The 17,417-nt window shown below is 36.6% G+C and overlaps 1 protein-coding gene and 2 pseudogenes across 1 annotated transcript; 2 read left to right on the top strand and 1 right to left on the bottom strand.

Annotated features, from left to right (window-relative positions):
- The first annotated feature begins 1,422 nt into the window (after positions 1-1,422).
- LOC130501607 (probable E3 ubiquitin-protein ligase EDA40) lies at positions 1,423-3,680 on the top strand (annotated as a pseudogene).
- Positions 3,681-5,308: 1,628 nt separating this feature from the next.
- LOC130501609 (uncharacterized) lies at positions 5,309-6,201 on the bottom strand. Its single transcript, XM_056996448.1, has 3 exons — positions 6,067-6,201; positions 5,746-5,933; positions 5,309-5,610 (listed from the first exon to the last, which is right to left on the bottom strand). The coding sequence occupies exons 1-3, from the start codon at positions 6,128-6,130 to the stop codon at positions 5,521-5,523; spliced, it is 342 nt and encodes a 113-aa protein (XP_056852428.1). The 5' UTR covers positions 6,131-6,201; the 3' UTR covers positions 5,309-5,520.
- Positions 6,202-12,419: 6,218 nt separating this feature from the next.
- LOC108849901 (phosphoenolpyruvate carboxykinase (ATP) 1-like) lies at positions 12,420-15,799 on the top strand (annotated as a pseudogene).
- Positions 15,800-17,417: the final 1,618 nt, after the last annotated feature.

Raw genomic sequence — 17,417 nt, 5'->3', positions numbered from 1 at the left:
TAAGAGACTTTCTTTAGTAATGTTTAAACCATATATATGTATTATATGTTTTCACTCGGATCAAACATACTATATAGAAGTTTGGTAGTGTATATGTTTTCGGTGCGGCACATGGAGAAGAAAGAAACAACCAAAATGTTCTGAAACATAGGGAATGTGTGCGATAATTAACTATACATTACAATATTTAGAGTACTGAGATAAATCTAGTGCTAAGTCCTAACAGTATCTTTTGTTATGTCCTAAATGTTATATACCCAAATCTTCTTAATTAAACAACAATATTCATTCAAACGACAAGATATTATACATATCAAACGGTGTCACTGACACCCATCCTTTTGGCGAGGAACATAAATCTTATGTAGTTGCCAAAAAATGGTTTACATAATTTATTTTGACGACTAAAAGTTTGATATTGGTCAAAAGAAATAGACAATGTTATCAAGTACCAGATATGTAAACCCATTGAGTTCAGGTTTTACACCGTAGACATTAAACACGTGAAGCATCCAAATACATGTGTGAATCAGTGCATGCGATGTGTACGTTAAAAGCTGCTGTAGAACATGTAAGACGAAATGGAAAAAGTGCTAGAAAGGCATAAAAGATAAAAATGGACCGACTCACTACGACAAAATTTAAGTAGAGAGTACACACATACTCAGTAATGTAGCTGCTACGGTTTAGGCGTCTCTCTGAATAAAGATCATCTTCTTCTCCATTCATTTTATGATGTTCCCTTATCTTTTACTCATCACATTTAAATCCAACCATATTCATCACATTAAACAGTACTAATAATAAAAAAGTTCTTCACCAGCTTTGAATAAGTAAATAGCAATTGATTTTAAAATAACATATGAAATTTTGTGACTGCGTGGTAAATTTGTTCATCTCATCTTCAATATTTTAACTAGAACTCTTCGATTATATAAAAAGAGTACCATCAACTATATTAATCCTAGTGACAGTGAACTACACCAATTATTCGGATCTAGAATACATAGTAGGCTGGTAGGGTGAGTTTTTTTTCCTATATTTACTCCTGGGGAACGCCGCCGGATCTCAGACTAAAGCCAAGAACGTTAGACGAAGACCAACGCCAAGCAGTAACTTCAAAATTTAACAGCTTTTTAAAGTCATTTTTTTTTCTAATTCTTTTTTGAAAATAACAAAATATCTTGATAATCCCAATAATTAAATTTCACTATTCTTTTGATCATGAAAGAAAAAAAAAACGGAAGGCCGCTTTTATAAAAATAAACTCAACCCCACCATTTTCTCCTGTTCTTTGTCTCTCCCACCACCACTCTCTGTATTAAGTGTCTTCAATCTTTCATCGTTTCGCATTAAAAACTCTCTTTCCCTCTCACAAAAGTTTCAGTCACTTAGAAAGACAAAAAAAAAAAAAGTTTGAAGATGATGAATGGTTTGAAAAGAACGTTTTGGATTTCCAACATAGAAAGACAGACGATAATAGAGTTGATGACCGAGCAAAACCCACTTCAAGGTTCGGTTTTTTCTCTAACCCGTCTACTCCAAAGTCAGAGACCCGACCCGATTCAGCTAGCTCCACACTTCGTTGCCAGAGCTGGGCCGCCACGGCCGTTGCCACTCCCTCGCCGTCTCTTCCCGCTAGTCCCAATCTCCAGTGCATAACTTCCGGCGACGTAACTCCGACAGCGTCTACGCCGAGGAGAAACAGAAGCCCTCTCTCTTTCTCAGCCTCTCTTCCCCTTCGTCGCCGAAATCTCCGGCGAGCTTCTCTCTCCTCAAAGCAAAACTCTGTTTCACTAAAGTAAGTACTACCAAACTGAAAACAATCCAAATGGTTTAACAATATGTTTTTATTACTATTAAGACAGCATCGCAAAAGTATTCAGTATGTTTTTTTTTTTTGTGAGCAGAGTAACGGCAGCAGATGTGGGATTTGCTTACAGAGCGCGAAAGCAGGGAGAGGAACGGCGATATTCACGGCTGAGTGTTCTCACACTTTTCATTTCCCGTGCGTAGCTTCACGCGCCGGTGATCTTAATCTACTCGCCGCGTGCCCCGTTTGCGGCGCGTCATGGAGAGAGACATCACTTCTCCCTCTCTCTCCCCTCCACGACTTGAGATCCCCGGAATCATCCGGATCCAAGACCCGAGAAGAGAATCATCATCGTCCAAGAAGTCCTTAAGAGTCTACAACGACGACGAGCCTCTGATCTCCTCTCCCATCTCCCCTGCCGGTTTCAACACCATACTCGCTCGAATCAGACGAAGAAGAAGAAGAATAACGGCGGTTTCAAAGGCTTCTTCGTTAACACGCCGTCACCGTTAACGTCGAAGAAGAAACGGCTAACTGATTCCGTCGACGTCAAGCTGTCTTCGGAAGCGGCAGTTGTTGCCGTTGGGAGAGGCAACGAGACGTACTCGGTGCTGATGAAGATCAAATCCCCTCCGTTGCCGTCGTCCCGGCGCAGACCTCCGGTGGATTTAGTAACTGTTCTCGACGTCGGCGGGAGCAAGATCGAGACGGTGAGGCGGGCGATGAGGCTGGTGATTTCGTCTCTCCGGGAGAACGATCGTCTCTCGATGGTCTCGTTCTCGTCGAGCTCCAAGCGTTTATCGCCGCTGCGGAGGATGACGGCGAACGGACGGAGAGTAGCTCGTCGGATTCTTGACGATATCTCCGGCGACGGCGAGGGGATGAGCGTGAAGGACGCTGTTAAGAAGGCGGCTAAAGTGATCGAGGATCGCCGGCAGAAAAATCTGTTCGCCACCATCTTCGTCTTAACGGACTCGGCCCATCAGGCCCAATCAGATTTCGTTTCGTCCACGCGCGTCTCTCAGTTTGAAATCCCAACGCACACTCTCTATTCGGCGCGTCTAAAGAGGACGTGTTTGCCAAACGCATCAAAGGTTTGTTGAGTGTGTCCGTTCAGGATCTTACTCTACAGCTCGGGTTGGTTTCCGGGTCGGGTCAAGGAGAGATTACCTCGGTTTATTCACTATCTGGTCGACCCATTTGGCTTGGATCCGGGCTCATTCGGTTGGGTGACATGTACGGGGAAGAAGAAAGAGAAGTGTTGGTGGAACTAAAATCACCTGCATCTGCTAAGTCCCACAGATCATGACCGTCCGATCTCGCCACGTAGATCCAACGACTCAGGAAACAAGGGACTCGGATGATCGAGCGCTTCTGATACCACATCCTACAGCCGTCAGATCATCATCCAACACGAACATTGCACGACTCAGAAATGTCCACGTCAGCACACGAGCCGTGGCGGAGTCTCGGCGACTAATCGAAGCCAGTGATTACTCGGGTGCTGAGCGAATGCTGACGTCAGCTCGAGCATTGCTGGTGCAATATGGCTTGAGTTCCGGTGACGCGTGCTTACGTGGTTTGGACACTGAGATAGCAGATTTGAATCGCGTCAGAGGTAGACACGTGGTTGTGAAGAGCCCAGCAGAGCCTGTGGCTCAGAAGACTGAGCCGTTGACACCAACTTCAGCTTGGAGAGCGGCTGAAAGATTGGCTAAGGTGGCGATCATGAAGAAGCATATGAACAGAGTCAGTGACCTCCATGGGTTTGAAAATGCTAGATTCTAGTCTTTTCCTCTTGTTTGTTGTTTATGTATTTCTTTTTTCTTTAAGATAAAAGTTATGTAATGAAATGATACAAAGAAATAGAACGGTAAAAAATGGTATATGAAACATATTATCGAGTCTTACCAAATCTTTTGAAACTAGTTTTGGATATATGACATTTCTCAAATTGTTGTATATACCATACTCACTATGGATGGCCGGCTATAATTTTATGAAAATAAATGGGTCAGAGAAAGTGTTTATATTTATACATTTCTATTTGTTTTAACTTTTTAGTTGATGTGAAATGTAGAAATAATGGTATTTTTGTTTGGATATATGACATATTTAATTTGTGGGTGCTCCATTTTGTATATAAAAAAGGTGAAATTGGGTCGCAAATAATTTTTTAGCAACGGCGGAATTAGTCTTTGCTTTTTGTCTCATGTACTTTGTACACTGAACAGATCTCATGATGATATAGTCTAACCTTTTAACTTGTACTCCCACTTATTATGCCACTACTGTGTTCCCCATTATAATTTCACAATTATGTTCCCCATTAACTACCAATAAGACTCTAGCCAATCAGTCAAAGTGAATAAGCAAAGTGCTCACACCATTGTTTTTGGTACGTTTAATCTGGATAGGTGTGCTCCACTCATATCCAATAATGAGTGGCATCCATTGAATTGAACTCTCTCTTCATACCAATTCAACATGATTATCTTCTTTAGGATTTGGTATATGCAAGATTCAAATCATATAGCACCTCTAAAGCACCAAAAGGAAAAGTTACAAGCTCAAATCGTTTTGGTGGTAAAACTACTGAAACAGTGATGATATTATCTGATTTAAGACTAGTTTTTGAAATGTAAAGAATTTCTCTGTTTTTGAAAGTTGAAAAAACAAACAAGTAACACGTTCTTACGGGATGTCTAAATCTTCCCTGATAACTCTTTTTTGTACACAAAAGCACATCAAAAACAAAACATAGTTTACATTACATTTTTGGCTTCGTTTCAGAAATGTAACTGCCTACACCTTGAGATGTCTACATCGATCGGGCAATAAGGACATTTGAAAGACGACCTACCGCCATTCTTCCGACATTTTGTTGATAGTCTTCTTGCAAAGCACATGTCCACAGGACATCATCGGAGGCAGCTATCTGCATATATAGAGAGATGTTTTCTCGCGTAGTTGAGAGTCCCTCTTGATATATCTCCAGGAAACGTAATCTGTGAAGCTTCGTCTCAGAGATCAGAGCTCGCTTGCTTTAGTTTATCTGGTTTGTGGTTGCTCAGTTAAGAGCTGGTCCAAGTTCTCTCCTCTTCATAGCTTCTAGTATCTCATACATCTCCACGAAAGATTGTCTTGTTGTGCACTCAGTGGCTAACATTTGGGCCTCTCCTCTCCTCTCTCCCCTCCCCTATTAAATTTTTAGGATATGATGATAAAGAAACATTAATGGATTTATTTTGTGCAATCTCTAGACCCAAATGTTAGTCGCGAAATTTTTCAGTGTAGAAACTTATGTAGCAAATTTCTTCTAGTCTAGAGATTGAACAAAATAATCCCTTAATGTTACTAAATATCATATCTGGATTTGATTTCGAATAATCTGAACTATGTAGCGACTAATATACATAAATTAAATAGAAAATCAGAAGAAAAATGCAAGTAAAAACAGTTCATCAAGATGTTAACTTGATGGAATAGAGTATCTGATGCAGATAGAGTTTGATAAGAATTGTTTTTATAGTTGTTGCGATACATCAAAGCAAAACTCAAATGTTTGATGAAAAACCACTATTTGAATGGCAAACATAAAAACAAAAGCGTGCAAAACATTCCACCGGTTTGAGAGGGTTCCAGCAAAGACATATTATTATGGATTAATGTCACACTAGTAACGAAAATGAAAAAGGTTTTTAGAATCAATGCGCTTTTTCGTAATCATCCTTGGTACCAAAGTTCTTGCACCACATCTGTGAAGGAATCGGACGTACAGGCATGTGTGGCCTTTGCTGAAAGATCAAAAAAAAAACAAAAGGCCAATTTAATTTCTCAATCCTAAATAACAATGATGTCTCAAGCGCTACAAGTTTTGTGTCACAATAATGGATTCAAGCATTACTACTAGGCTTTACAACAAGATTTACCTCGAGCTCAGCAGATTTCAAGGCGATGGGGATGCAGACAAGGAAGACGCCGAACATAGCAAGGGCTGTGTTGCGACGCCAGTGTTTGGGCCTACAGTAAGGCCCACCAGACATGCTCCAAACCTTCGCTCTGAAATCGCCTCCGTGTCCATGCTCTCCTCCTCCTCCCATCAGATCCTTTTCTTTTCCTAAACGAAGATTCACAGATCCATCATCTCTCAAGTCATTTCCACCCGCTTAAAAGAAGCTTGACTACTGACGACGACACTGATGACATATTATCCGGATTGAGTATTATTTAAATAGAGGGGAAGATCGTACCTGAGATCGAGAGGTAGCAGATGAGAAAGATGGATCGTTTTCTCTTGGATGTTCTTCTTCTCATTCACTCCTTCAGATTATTATGTTATTGATTCTCAACAATAAATCTTAGCCGTCGGATTGGTTGAATCTTACGGTTCTCTTTCTTACATATCTGGGTCTTCTGTAATTAAAAAGCCCATTAAAAGCAAAGAGGAAGCCCAATATTGGTCTTGGTCATACTGTTTGTAAATGAATAGGCCAGTGTTGTGTGTAACGAACATTACAAGTTACAGCATAACGTCGGAGTCAAATTATTGCAGCTTTTTATGTTAGGAACTTAATTCCGAAAATTTATAATCGTTTGCTTTTTTGAATCTTCCTTAGTTTTGTAAATGGTGTTGTTAGCAACTTAAGTGTGCATGATGCTACGTTGTAACAGAAAAAAAAATACATATAAATGTGTTTAATTATGAACCCATTATTATAAGCACAACCACTCAGTACTTTTAACACATCGAAAACTATGGGAAACTTGCACATAATAGGAAAATCAAAGCATGCAGAACATATGTAAGAAGACTGCGAAAAGTGTTGAAAAATAAAAACATATCTAAAATTAAATATATTTTTTGTCAGGAACACAAGAATGCTTTTAGTTATGAGATCAGTAGAATACTCTCTTTGGTGGATTGTGAAATTGAGATATCCTAGAAAAGAAAAAGAGGGAAGAATGAATCAACCTCCCCCGCAAGGAGACAGAACTGGAATCTGTAATGGAAACATAACCATTAATATGATAAAGAACCAATGAAGAATGAAAAGTGAAATTTAGAGTAGATACATAACACTAGTAATTATCCACTCCCTCCATTGAACATGTTTATATTAAGATTCAAGAAGCTCATATTCGATGATCAAGATGGAAACAACTATAGCCTGTTACAAAAAAAAAAAAAAAAAAACTATAGCTTTCTCGATATGTTTAACACGGAATTAATATTCAAATTAATATCAACCTTTTCGTTTCTCTTTTGAATTTGGATCATTAACCATTAATGAATTTGGATCATTAAGAAAAAGAGGGAAGAATGAATCAACCTCCCCCGCAAGGAGACAGAACTGGAATCTGTAATGGAAACATAACCATTAATATGATAAAGAACCAATGAAGAATGAAAAGTGAAATTTAGAGTAGATACATAATACTAGTAATTATCCACTCCCTCCATTGAACATGTTTATATTAAGATTCAAGAAGCTCATATTCGATTCCAGTTCTCTTTTGAATTTGGATCATTAACCATTAATGAATTTGGATCATTAAGAAAGTGTTTATATTAAGATTCAAGAAGCTCATATTCGATTCCAGTTCTCTTTTGAGTTTGATGTAAACATCTATCGGTCACAGCCACAACCAACAGCGAAAAAAATTGCCATGAAGTTTTCATGGAACTCTCGGTTGAATTGTCAATTGTAATTTTGAAAGACTTATTTAGTATTTTCTCCGTTTTTAATAGATGTCTTAAATCATTTTTCATTTTAAATTAAATGACGTTTTATTTTTAATATAAAATTATTTTTATGATATGTGCAATGTGTTTTTATTGGTTGAGTTGTGACTAAGTAAATAGTTAATGATACTTTATTTATGAAATATATATATAATTAAATATTTTTAAAATTTATGTGCATGTAATAAAAACGGAAGGGGTATAATTTAACAACACCAAACTCTCATTCCTAACAAGCTAAATTTATTTCCTCAACTTGTTCCATATCCTTGTTGAGTTTTCAAAACTCGTAAATTTATAAGGACATTGGTGCTTAGAGACTGTCCATCAACCCGAATTGGATCCAAACTATTAAACTTGGATCGGGCTAACATCTAAGGTATTACAAAGAATCAGAATTAGTAAATTCTGGTCCAATTTACTTAGATGATAAGTAACAAACTAATCTAGAATTGGACAATTTACAGTACTGAGCTTATATGAAAATTCAGTTTCAAAAAAAAAAAAGCTTATATGAAAATTATGGATTAGTCTATTGTCTACCACGACATGCATGGATATGTAATATGTGTATAGATTTAAATTTAGTAAATGTCTTCGACGCAATTTTATTTGTCTTTCGAAGCTAGATCCCATAACATTGATATTTTACTGCAGAAACGTGGTTAGGTAAGTGCATATTTATGCGCATTTTATGATTAATGACTGAGTTGTTTTACAAACTTTTTGTCATCAGATTGCGTGCATGATTGATGACAATTACATACACCTTTTTCATTTCACAATTTATACAAATTTAGTTTTTTTTTTTTTTTGCCACCTGGGGAAATCTCACACCCAGAAACTCCTGAAGGTGGAGTCGAACCCCGGTGCCTTGGATGCCACTTAGCCACTAGACTAAAGCTGACCCGGCATACAAATTTAGTTAATATAATTTTTTTTACAAAGGAAAACAGAAGCATATACGTCCCCCCATCTTTTTGTTATTGCTAAAGTTTGTTTATTATGTAAAAACGTTTGTTACTGTTTGTACTCATGCGCCCATGCCTGCATGCAAATTGCCGTGTCTCTTATAAAAATATTCTCATCCGCAGTACCTGTACTTATGAATAATAATCATATTTTTGTTTTTGAAAAAAAAATAACTTTTGTTTTTCTGTCAACTTGTGAATAAAATCATAACGTTCCTTAGAGCATCTCCAACCCCACTCTATTTTTCACACTAAAATAGAGTTTGGAATAAAAAATACTACAATGGTACTCTATTTCTCACTCTATAATAGAGTGAAAAATAGGTTTATTCCAAATATAGAGTAAGTTGTTTTTTTTTATTCATCATTCTATATTCTACTCTAAAATAGAGTACTATTGGAGCAAACTTCATCTCTATTATAGAGTCACTCTATTTTAGAGTAAAATATAGAGTGAATCCTTGGAGATGCTCTTAGTAACAGATTCATATAAAACGCAATGTGAACTACTTATAAATTAGTGTTCGTATTCATGTGTTTCACACTTGCGCGTCCTCTCGTGAATCCACTTCCTTTGAGATGCGTGCCCATCGGAGCTATAGTTTTTTTTTTTCTAAGCGATCAAGCGAATTTCAGTGCTGTTAAATTTTGTTACACTAGATAAAATACTTATATCTTTTTCTTCTAAAAACGCATATATCTTTCAGTTTGGTTGATGTAAATGATGTTGGACACAAAATTTCATAAAATCATGAAATGATCTGATTACACTTTCATTTCGCCGTAAATAGCCATATTGCAATTTGTATCAAGCACAACTTCAAGTCGCATGTGACTAGTCTTTCTCTAAAGTCGATTTACTTACACTTTTTTGAAATTATTAACTAGAATACTGTATCTAAAACTTTCGGGAATTATAAACATTTTCTAAAAGATTAATATTTCTATAGTTATAAAAATTCATATTTATATATCTAATCTTTTTTTAAAAAAATGAAGATCAAAACCAATAATTTATAAGATTGTGTTCAGATCTGGTCCTAACGATCATATAAATAAAATATATATCATGATAATAGAACAAAAGAGAATAAAACGAAGGTTCCTATTGATACATATATAATACAATTGCGAGAAAGAATATACTAAAAATAAGATTTCAAAACAACTAAAATAAGATGAACCTACTAAAATGGCGTCTGACCATAATATATTTATTTATCGTTTTATTTAGTGCTAAAAATTAAATCGGAAAACAACTTGTTAACAATGACATTTGCAAAATTTAAATCGTAAAACCATTTTCCACTACACCATTATGCAACTCACTGTTTTTTTCTAGTTCTAAAATGAGTTGAATGAAAACAAAGTTGCTTGCTTAAGGATTTTATTTCCCATAAAATATGCGTTTGATATTAGTAAAAGAGTCAAATCTTATCGCTGATTATAAAGAAGTTGAATTTTTGATAATCGCCACATAAACAGAAAAGGACAAAAATGCTCTATGGAACGAACGTTGTGACATTTGGCTCAATTCATATTAAATAATAAATTTCTACTGTTATTCAGATATATATTTTTAAAAATAATTTAAAATAGTGATACTATTTAATTTCAGATTAAAATATATTTTAATATTTAATTTATTAAATTCAAGTAGAAGATTTTGATAGATTTGTTGTGATTTGAATATGTTTTGGTGGCTTTTATTAGTTATAAATTCAGACCACATAGAATTGTATGGAATTCAAAATCATTTTAGTTAAAATCAAGATAACTTTTATGATGACAAAAAAAAATATAACTTTTATAATTCACCCAAATCATTTCAAACTCATTAAAAATCACATCACTTCAAATTTTATCAAATACTATATCGAATATAAACATTAAGTAAAATAAAAGAAGAGGGAATATCAAATAATTATCATCTTATAAGCTAAGTTTTTGAAAGTAAGTTCTACTATTGAGGTGTTTGTTAGAGAAACTTCAATGCTCATAACTTCACGTTTATCTAAATCATTTAAGTAATATTATACTCTAATGTTGTTTTCATTAATGCATTGATTTTATATTCTTTGTAAAGAGCAAGTAATCTACAGCTTGACAAATGTTAAATGGATTTTTAAAGAGAATCAACTCTGAGATGAAGATTTCTTTTTTGCCAAATATACGAATTTCATTTTAAAATGATGCAAGTATGTAAAACAGGTTACAAAAGTTTAAGACAAATCTAGGGTCATCTTGGGAAAAAAAAGTGAGAAGCAAGACAAGTCTAAGAAGGAGACAATGATGTGTTGTTCACTCGTATTGGAGAGAGTTTCATCAGGTCTCTGTATAATTCAATCTCTTCCCGAGAATGACATCACGAATAAAGCGGTAGATGGTTTTGAAGAGATGAGCGGATGTTGTGGTTGTGTTGTTCTGAAATTTTCTATTCCTCTCGAGCCAAATGTTGTAGATAGTAAGTAGCTTGCGTGAATAACCGATTGAGATGCTGAACGTGGAAATGAAGACTCGTATTGTATGAGTATCGTCTAACCTTTCTCTTACATTTTTATCAATATATTTACAAAATCTTTATAAAAACATATGAGATGGAACTTGGAACTTGGAACTTGGAAGTTGGAAGTGCTCTTAGGCTAGACATATACCTAATAACTGAGAATGGTTTTTTTTTTAAGTAATAACTGAGAATATTTAATATCTAAATTTAAATAACTGGTGCGTGGCAATGGCATAGTCGTATATAATCTTTGCAAAAGCAGTGACTCGAGAAAAATCAACTTATAAAAGTTAGTTTCACTGATCACTCCAAATTTGCGAAGCAGCGACAAAAAAACGGCACAGAGTGGGCTATCTTGTTAGAAATAAGTTAACCATGGTGAAAAAGAGTGACCAAATCAACCACAGTAAACTAACCAAATTATGGAGATGATCAATCTTAAACAGGTAAAGTAGCTAATCAGGTTGGGAAGATGTGGCACAACTTAGATTAGCAAGAAGCCAAGAACCACATAGAATAGGCATCTCAAAATAGATGAAGATACTAATTTTTCAAAAACGTATATTAATATGATATTACATACAAAAATGCATAGAACTAAAAATAAAATAAAAGTTAGACTGATTGACATATATAAAGAGAAAAAGGAAATCAAATGGTTTATAACTGTAAATGCACTCTCACCTTATGATATAACTTTTGAAGATGATATTTACTTTTTTTTTTTGAAACTCAGATGATATTTACTTTTAATCCAAAATTTAGAAAACCAATAGGGTTGGGCCAGTGGTTCTGACTGCGGACGGTCTCTGAAAAATTTAGTTCGGCGTTTTTGATTCGACACCCATTAGTTACCCGAGCTTTTTAAAAAAAAATCACTTGTTGTGGATTTCGGAGGGATTGTCCTGGATTTAAGGTCTGGAAACCCTACGGTTAATAAGAAAAAAAAACTAAATTTTAGAATCAAAACTTCACAAACGAAAATAGTTAATATCCAAACTCTGAGGAATGTGTACCAACTACATGAATTTTAACCGTAAAATAGCATCTGTTGTGTTGACAAAAAATAAGTACCGATGGGATTTTATTTTCTATTAATAAATCTCGTATATTTTTTACCATATACTAAATAGATAAAATCAAATTAAATTATCTTACATATATCGAGTGGGACCCATAATAAATAGTAGACCCATCTTTAACATACATTAACCATAGTTAACTCTTGTTTTACAAAAATCCAACAGTTAGCTCTCTAAACCAATGTGTTTCAAAAAAAAAGTGTTTCAAAAAAAAAAAGCTCTCTAAACCAATAACCACAGTTAAATGTTAACCATGGTTCTAAAAATCAAACCTTTAAAAGGCACACTTTCGCTTCGAATCATTTCATCATCTCTTCTATCAGTTCTCTCGTAAGCAGCACAAACAGGAAAAGATGTCGCCCGGTAACGGAAACGCTAACGGTGACGGAGGATTTAGCTTCCCAAAAGGACCAGCGATACCGAAGATAACGACGGGAGCTAAAAGGGATAACAAAATATGCAACGACGACAGTGGTCCGACTGTGAAGGCGACGACGCTCGATGAGCTTCACTCTTTACAGAAGAAGCGTTCTGCTCCCACCACTCCTATTAACCAAAGCGGCGCTGCCTTCTCCGAGGAGGAGCGTCAAAAGATTCAGCTTCAGTCTATCAGGTAATAATTATCACTTGTATAGTTGTATGATATATTGATCCTTATTCACGAAGATTATTTGGACGTAACAAGTTCTATAAATATGTTCTGTCTTTTTAAAAAAAAATCAAGAAAATATTTTATATCGAATTAATCAAGATATTGAATTTTCATGTCAATCGACGTTTTCTTAAGAAAGAAGAACAAAATCAAGAGTTTTCCTTTTCATTGTTGGAATTGAATTGTCTTTTAGCTAGATATATTTATATTTAATTTATTATTTTTTCGAACGTAAGCACTAAACTTGTTTTTAAAGATAACATAATGACACTATTAACCAGAAAAAATATGTAACGTATACATGACCGTGGTATAAACTGACACGTAGATAATAAGATTAATGTCAATGGGTGACACAGTGCATCGTTGGCGTCGCTGACGAGAGAATCAGGACCCAAAGTGGTGAGAGGAGACCCGGCGGAGAAGAAAGCCGACGGCTCCACTACTCCGGCGTACGCACACGGCCAGCATCCTTCCATCTTTTCTCCGGCGTTGGGAGCCGTCAGTGATAGCTCCTTGAAGTTCACCCACGTTCTCTACAACCTTTCTCCTGCAGAGCTCTACGAGCAAGCTATCAAGTACGAGAAAGGTTCGTTCATCACCTCCAATGGAGCCTTGGCTACGCTTTCCGGTGCCAAAACTGGTCGTGCTCCGAGGGATAAGCGTGTCGTTAGAGATGCGACTACAGAAGACGAGCTTTGGTGGGGAAAGTGAGTATCCTCTGTTTTTAACTCTGTTTTCGTTACTCTGTTTTATCCTCTGTTTTCGAAACTCTGTTTCAGATGTATGATTAAATCATCAAAGATTTGATCTTTTTCGAAATTTTGATTCAGGGGTTCGCCAAACATCGAGATGGATGAACATACCTTCACGGTGAACAGAGAAAGAGCCGTTGATTACTTGAACTCCTTGGAGAAGGTATAAACTTTGAATCAGCCTCTGTGATCTTTAGCGGTTGATGAACTTGTTGTTACTGTTTGGGGTGGTTGTATAGGTGTTTGTGAATGATCAGTTCTTGAACTGGGACCCGGAGAACAGAATCAAAGTCAGGATTGTCTCAGCTAGAGCTTACCATTCTCTCTTTATGCACAACATGTAAGTCAAAAAAAAACCCATCCTTCATTGTTTCTTCTGTAACATTGTGTCCCTCATAAGTGGATAAATTGGTGAGGATGGCAGGTGTATCCGGCCAACACCGGAGGAGCTTGAGAGCTTCGGTACTCCAGACTTCACTATATACAATGCTGGGAAGTTTCCGTGTAACCGTTACACTCACTACATGACATCATCCACTAGCGTAGACTTGAATCTTAGTAGGAGGGAAATGGTTATACTCGGAACTCAGTATGCTGGTGAGATGAAGAAGGGTCTTTTCAGTGTGATGCATTACCTTATATGCCTAAGCGTCGGATTCTCTCCCTTCATTCTGGTTGCAATATGGGAAAAGATGGAGATGTTGCTCTCTTCTTTGGACTTTCAGGTATATATACTAGTTAGTTAGTGACATCACCAAACACACCATGTTTATGGCGAGATAGGTCTATTATGAATGTTGTTTGTTTTTTTTCAGGGACCGGGAAGACGACGCTGTCTACTGATCACAACAGGTATCTGATTGGAGATGATGAGCATTGCTGGACAGAGACTGGTGTTTCGAACATTGAGGGTGGATGCTATGCCAAGTGCGTTGATCTTTCAAGGGAGAAGGAGCCTGATATCTGGAACGCCATCAAGTTTGGAACAGGTAATAAATACACAATACATAAAGAACTGTTTCAAGAAAAAAAAACTCAATTCAGTGATATAAAAAAAATGGTTCGGATTTAATATCTTTGCAGTTTTGGAAAATGTTGTGTTTGATGAGCACACCAGAGAAGTGGATTATTCTGATAAATCTGTTACAGGTAAAAATAAATTAATCTTTATTTTCTCTTAATCAACCGAATGATCATCGTTGAGTCTTCTTGTCTTGCAGAGAACACACGTGCTTCATACCCGATTGAGTTCATTCCAAACGCGAAGATACCTTGCGTTGGTCCACACCCAAAGAACGTGATACTTCTGGCATGTGATGCCTTTGGTGTTCTCCCGCCTGTGAGCAAGCTGAACCTGGCGCAAACCATGTACCACTTCATTAGTGGTTACACTGCTCTGGTTGCTGGAACAGAGGACGGGATCAAGGAGCCCACAGCGACCTTCTCAGCATGCTTCGGTGCAGCTTTCATAATGCTGCATCCTACAAAATATGCAGCTATGTTAGCCGAGAAGATGAAGACGCAAGGTGCTACTGGATGGCTCGTTAACACTGGCTGGTCTGGTGGCAGCTACGGTGTTGGAAACAGGATCAAGCTTGCATATACTAGGAAGATCATCGATGCAATCCATTCGGGGAGCTTGTTGAATGCTAACAACAAGAAAACCGATATCTTTGGGTATGAAATCCCAACTGAGATTGAAGGGATACCTTCGGAGATCTTGGATCCTGTCAACTCGGTTAGTTTATGCAAAATCTTAAAATCTCTCTTTTTTTTTGTTAGAATGCTAGTAACAGATTGAATCATGTGTGTTGGTTTTAATGAAAAATTTGCAGTGGTCTGATAAGAAAGCACATAAGGAGACTCTGTTGAAGCTGGGAGGTTTGTTTAAGAAGAACTTTGAGACGTTTGCTAATCATAAGATTGGTGTGGATGGGTAAGCTTACCGAGGAGATTCTCGCTGCTGGTCCCGTCTTTTAGAGAATCACTATGATGATGTCGAAAGAGAAAAATTTATGAAATAAATAAGACTTGTGTTCTTGTCGTGTGAGAGAAATATTCATATGAAGTGGTCTCTCAAGCAAAAGGAACTTCCATAACGTGTTGGTTATGACTTATGAACCATATATGTGTGTTTCAAAAAAAAAAAAACCATATATGTAATTTGCTTCATCTATTGTTGTTTATTAAAGTTGGACAGCTCATACAAAGAGTCTTCTGTTTATTTTACGTGAAAATAAATAAATGGGAAATTGTTTTAATCTTACAACAAGTAAACATATATAAATGTTGATTCATTTGAGCATGATTATGCCAAACGGGTAGGATAATGTGATAAGTAATCAAATAGTAATTTGACAACCATTATTGAAGCAAGCAAACCTCATCAGCTGAAGAAGAAGAAAAAAATGTCAGGAAAAAGATGAAGAGGAGTTGTGAATGATTAGAGAGATGTGCAAGACTGATAGTTTGGTCCGGGCGTGATTTAGAAGATTATGATGATAGAGACATGGAAGCTAGCTTAGAAAATATCATCAGGGAAGAGAAACAAAGCTACACTATATGTTTTCTCTCTCTAGTACATAAACAAACAACAAAGAAGTATGTGCAAAAATAAAGTTAATAAGAGCATCATTATCAGTGGGACTTTTTAGCAAGTTCTTAGAGCATCAATATCGCAGGCGCTTAATAGGGTTGTTAAGATAATTATGATTTAAAAGAAAATAAAAATTACCTATTAATGCAAGCGGCGTTGCTTAATTAAGCGTTACAAGAATGGTTGCTTATGAGAGACACGTCGACAAAATCTTTCTCTCTCTCATCACTCTTTCTCTCCCCAAAATATGATCCGAACCTCTTCTTCATCAAGCCGTTGATCTACCACTACCGGAAGAGGAGGATTACGATCCGGTTCCAGCTCGGGAGGAGGAGGAGGGCGAGAGAGGGAAGATCGGAGGATGATGCTAGGTTTACGGGTACGACGGTGGAGATGCGGTTAGAGCTCTCGAAGAAGTGGTCGTCAACGTCGTCTTCTTCAACTTCGCCTAACCCCACCCAGTTCATCGTCATCGTCTTCCTTCGTTCTGAGCTGTTTCCCGTTCACGCCGTCTCAATTTGTCATATCTAGATGTTGAGCTTTGTTTTCACTGTAATTAAGATCATTTAGATTGAAAGATCTCCACTGTAATGAATGGTGTTTATGTGCTTAATCTTTGAATCAGATGTGTACTTGTTTGCTTATGATTATTTGTTATTGTTAATGAGGAAGATCGACAACGGTTCATGGATATATATATTTGTTCTGTTTTCAGGTTTTGCCTGTTGAAAATTTCAGAAACTGTTGTGTTTAAGCTTGATTTTCTTATTGGTTAATGTGTATTCTTGTGTTTAAGCTTGATTTTGGATAGAAACTGTGACCAATTGGTGTGTGTTTCTGTGGATCTTCTTAGAGGAAAATAGTGAATAGAAACTGTTTGACAGAATGCCTTAAAAAATATTTTTTTTTGTGTAGAACTCTATAGCTTTCTATTTGCTCTACATCCTTAAGAGTGTGGTCTGGTGTCCACTGTGCTGTTCGGTTTGCAGGTTTGCGATAATGGCTTTGTTTGAGGCAAAGCGATAATGGCTTTGTTTGCAGGTTTGAGTCTGATATGCTTGCCTTCTCGGGATGCTATTACGGTGGTGGTGATAAGGAAAGGACAGAACTTGCAGCAATCAGAAGGAGATGGACACCTACAATGGCTAAAGAAGTTAGTCAGATTGTTAACATCATATCCTTTTAGCACATTGTAAGTTTTTCTGTAGAATGTATATGCCAAATTTGTGGATGAAAGGTATGTGTAGCTTGGTTTACTCTAGAACGTCTTCTTCTTGGTTTACTCTTATAGGATGT

Source organism: Raphanus sativus, unplaced genomic scaffold (genome assembly GCF_000801105.2).
Source record: "Raphanus sativus cultivar WK10039 unplaced genomic scaffold, ASM80110v3 Scaffold0227, whole genome shotgun sequence".
Taxonomy (NCBI): Eukaryota; Viridiplantae; Streptophyta; class Magnoliopsida; order Brassicales; family Brassicaceae; genus Raphanus; species Raphanus sativus.
The sequence above is the reverse complement of the archived record's forward strand: the minus strand, read 5'-3'. Positions and strand labels throughout refer to the sequence as shown.

What these genes read in the sequence shown, in the direction of transcription:
- LOC130501609 (XM_056996448.1), bottom strand. Translation starts at nt 6,130, where the DNA reads ATGAGAAGAAGAACATCCAAGAGAAAACGATCCATCTTTCTCATCTGC. An exon ending in CTGCTACCTCTCGATCTCAG is followed by an intron (nt 5,934 to 6,066) that starts GTACGATCTTCC and finishes ATCTTCGTTTAG; the next exon opens with GAAAAGAAAAGGATCTGATG. An exon ending in TGAAATCTGCTGAGCTCGAG is followed by an intron (nt 5,611 to 5,745) that starts GTAAATCTTGTT and finishes TTGATCTTTCAG; the next exon opens with CAAAGGCCACACATGCCTGT.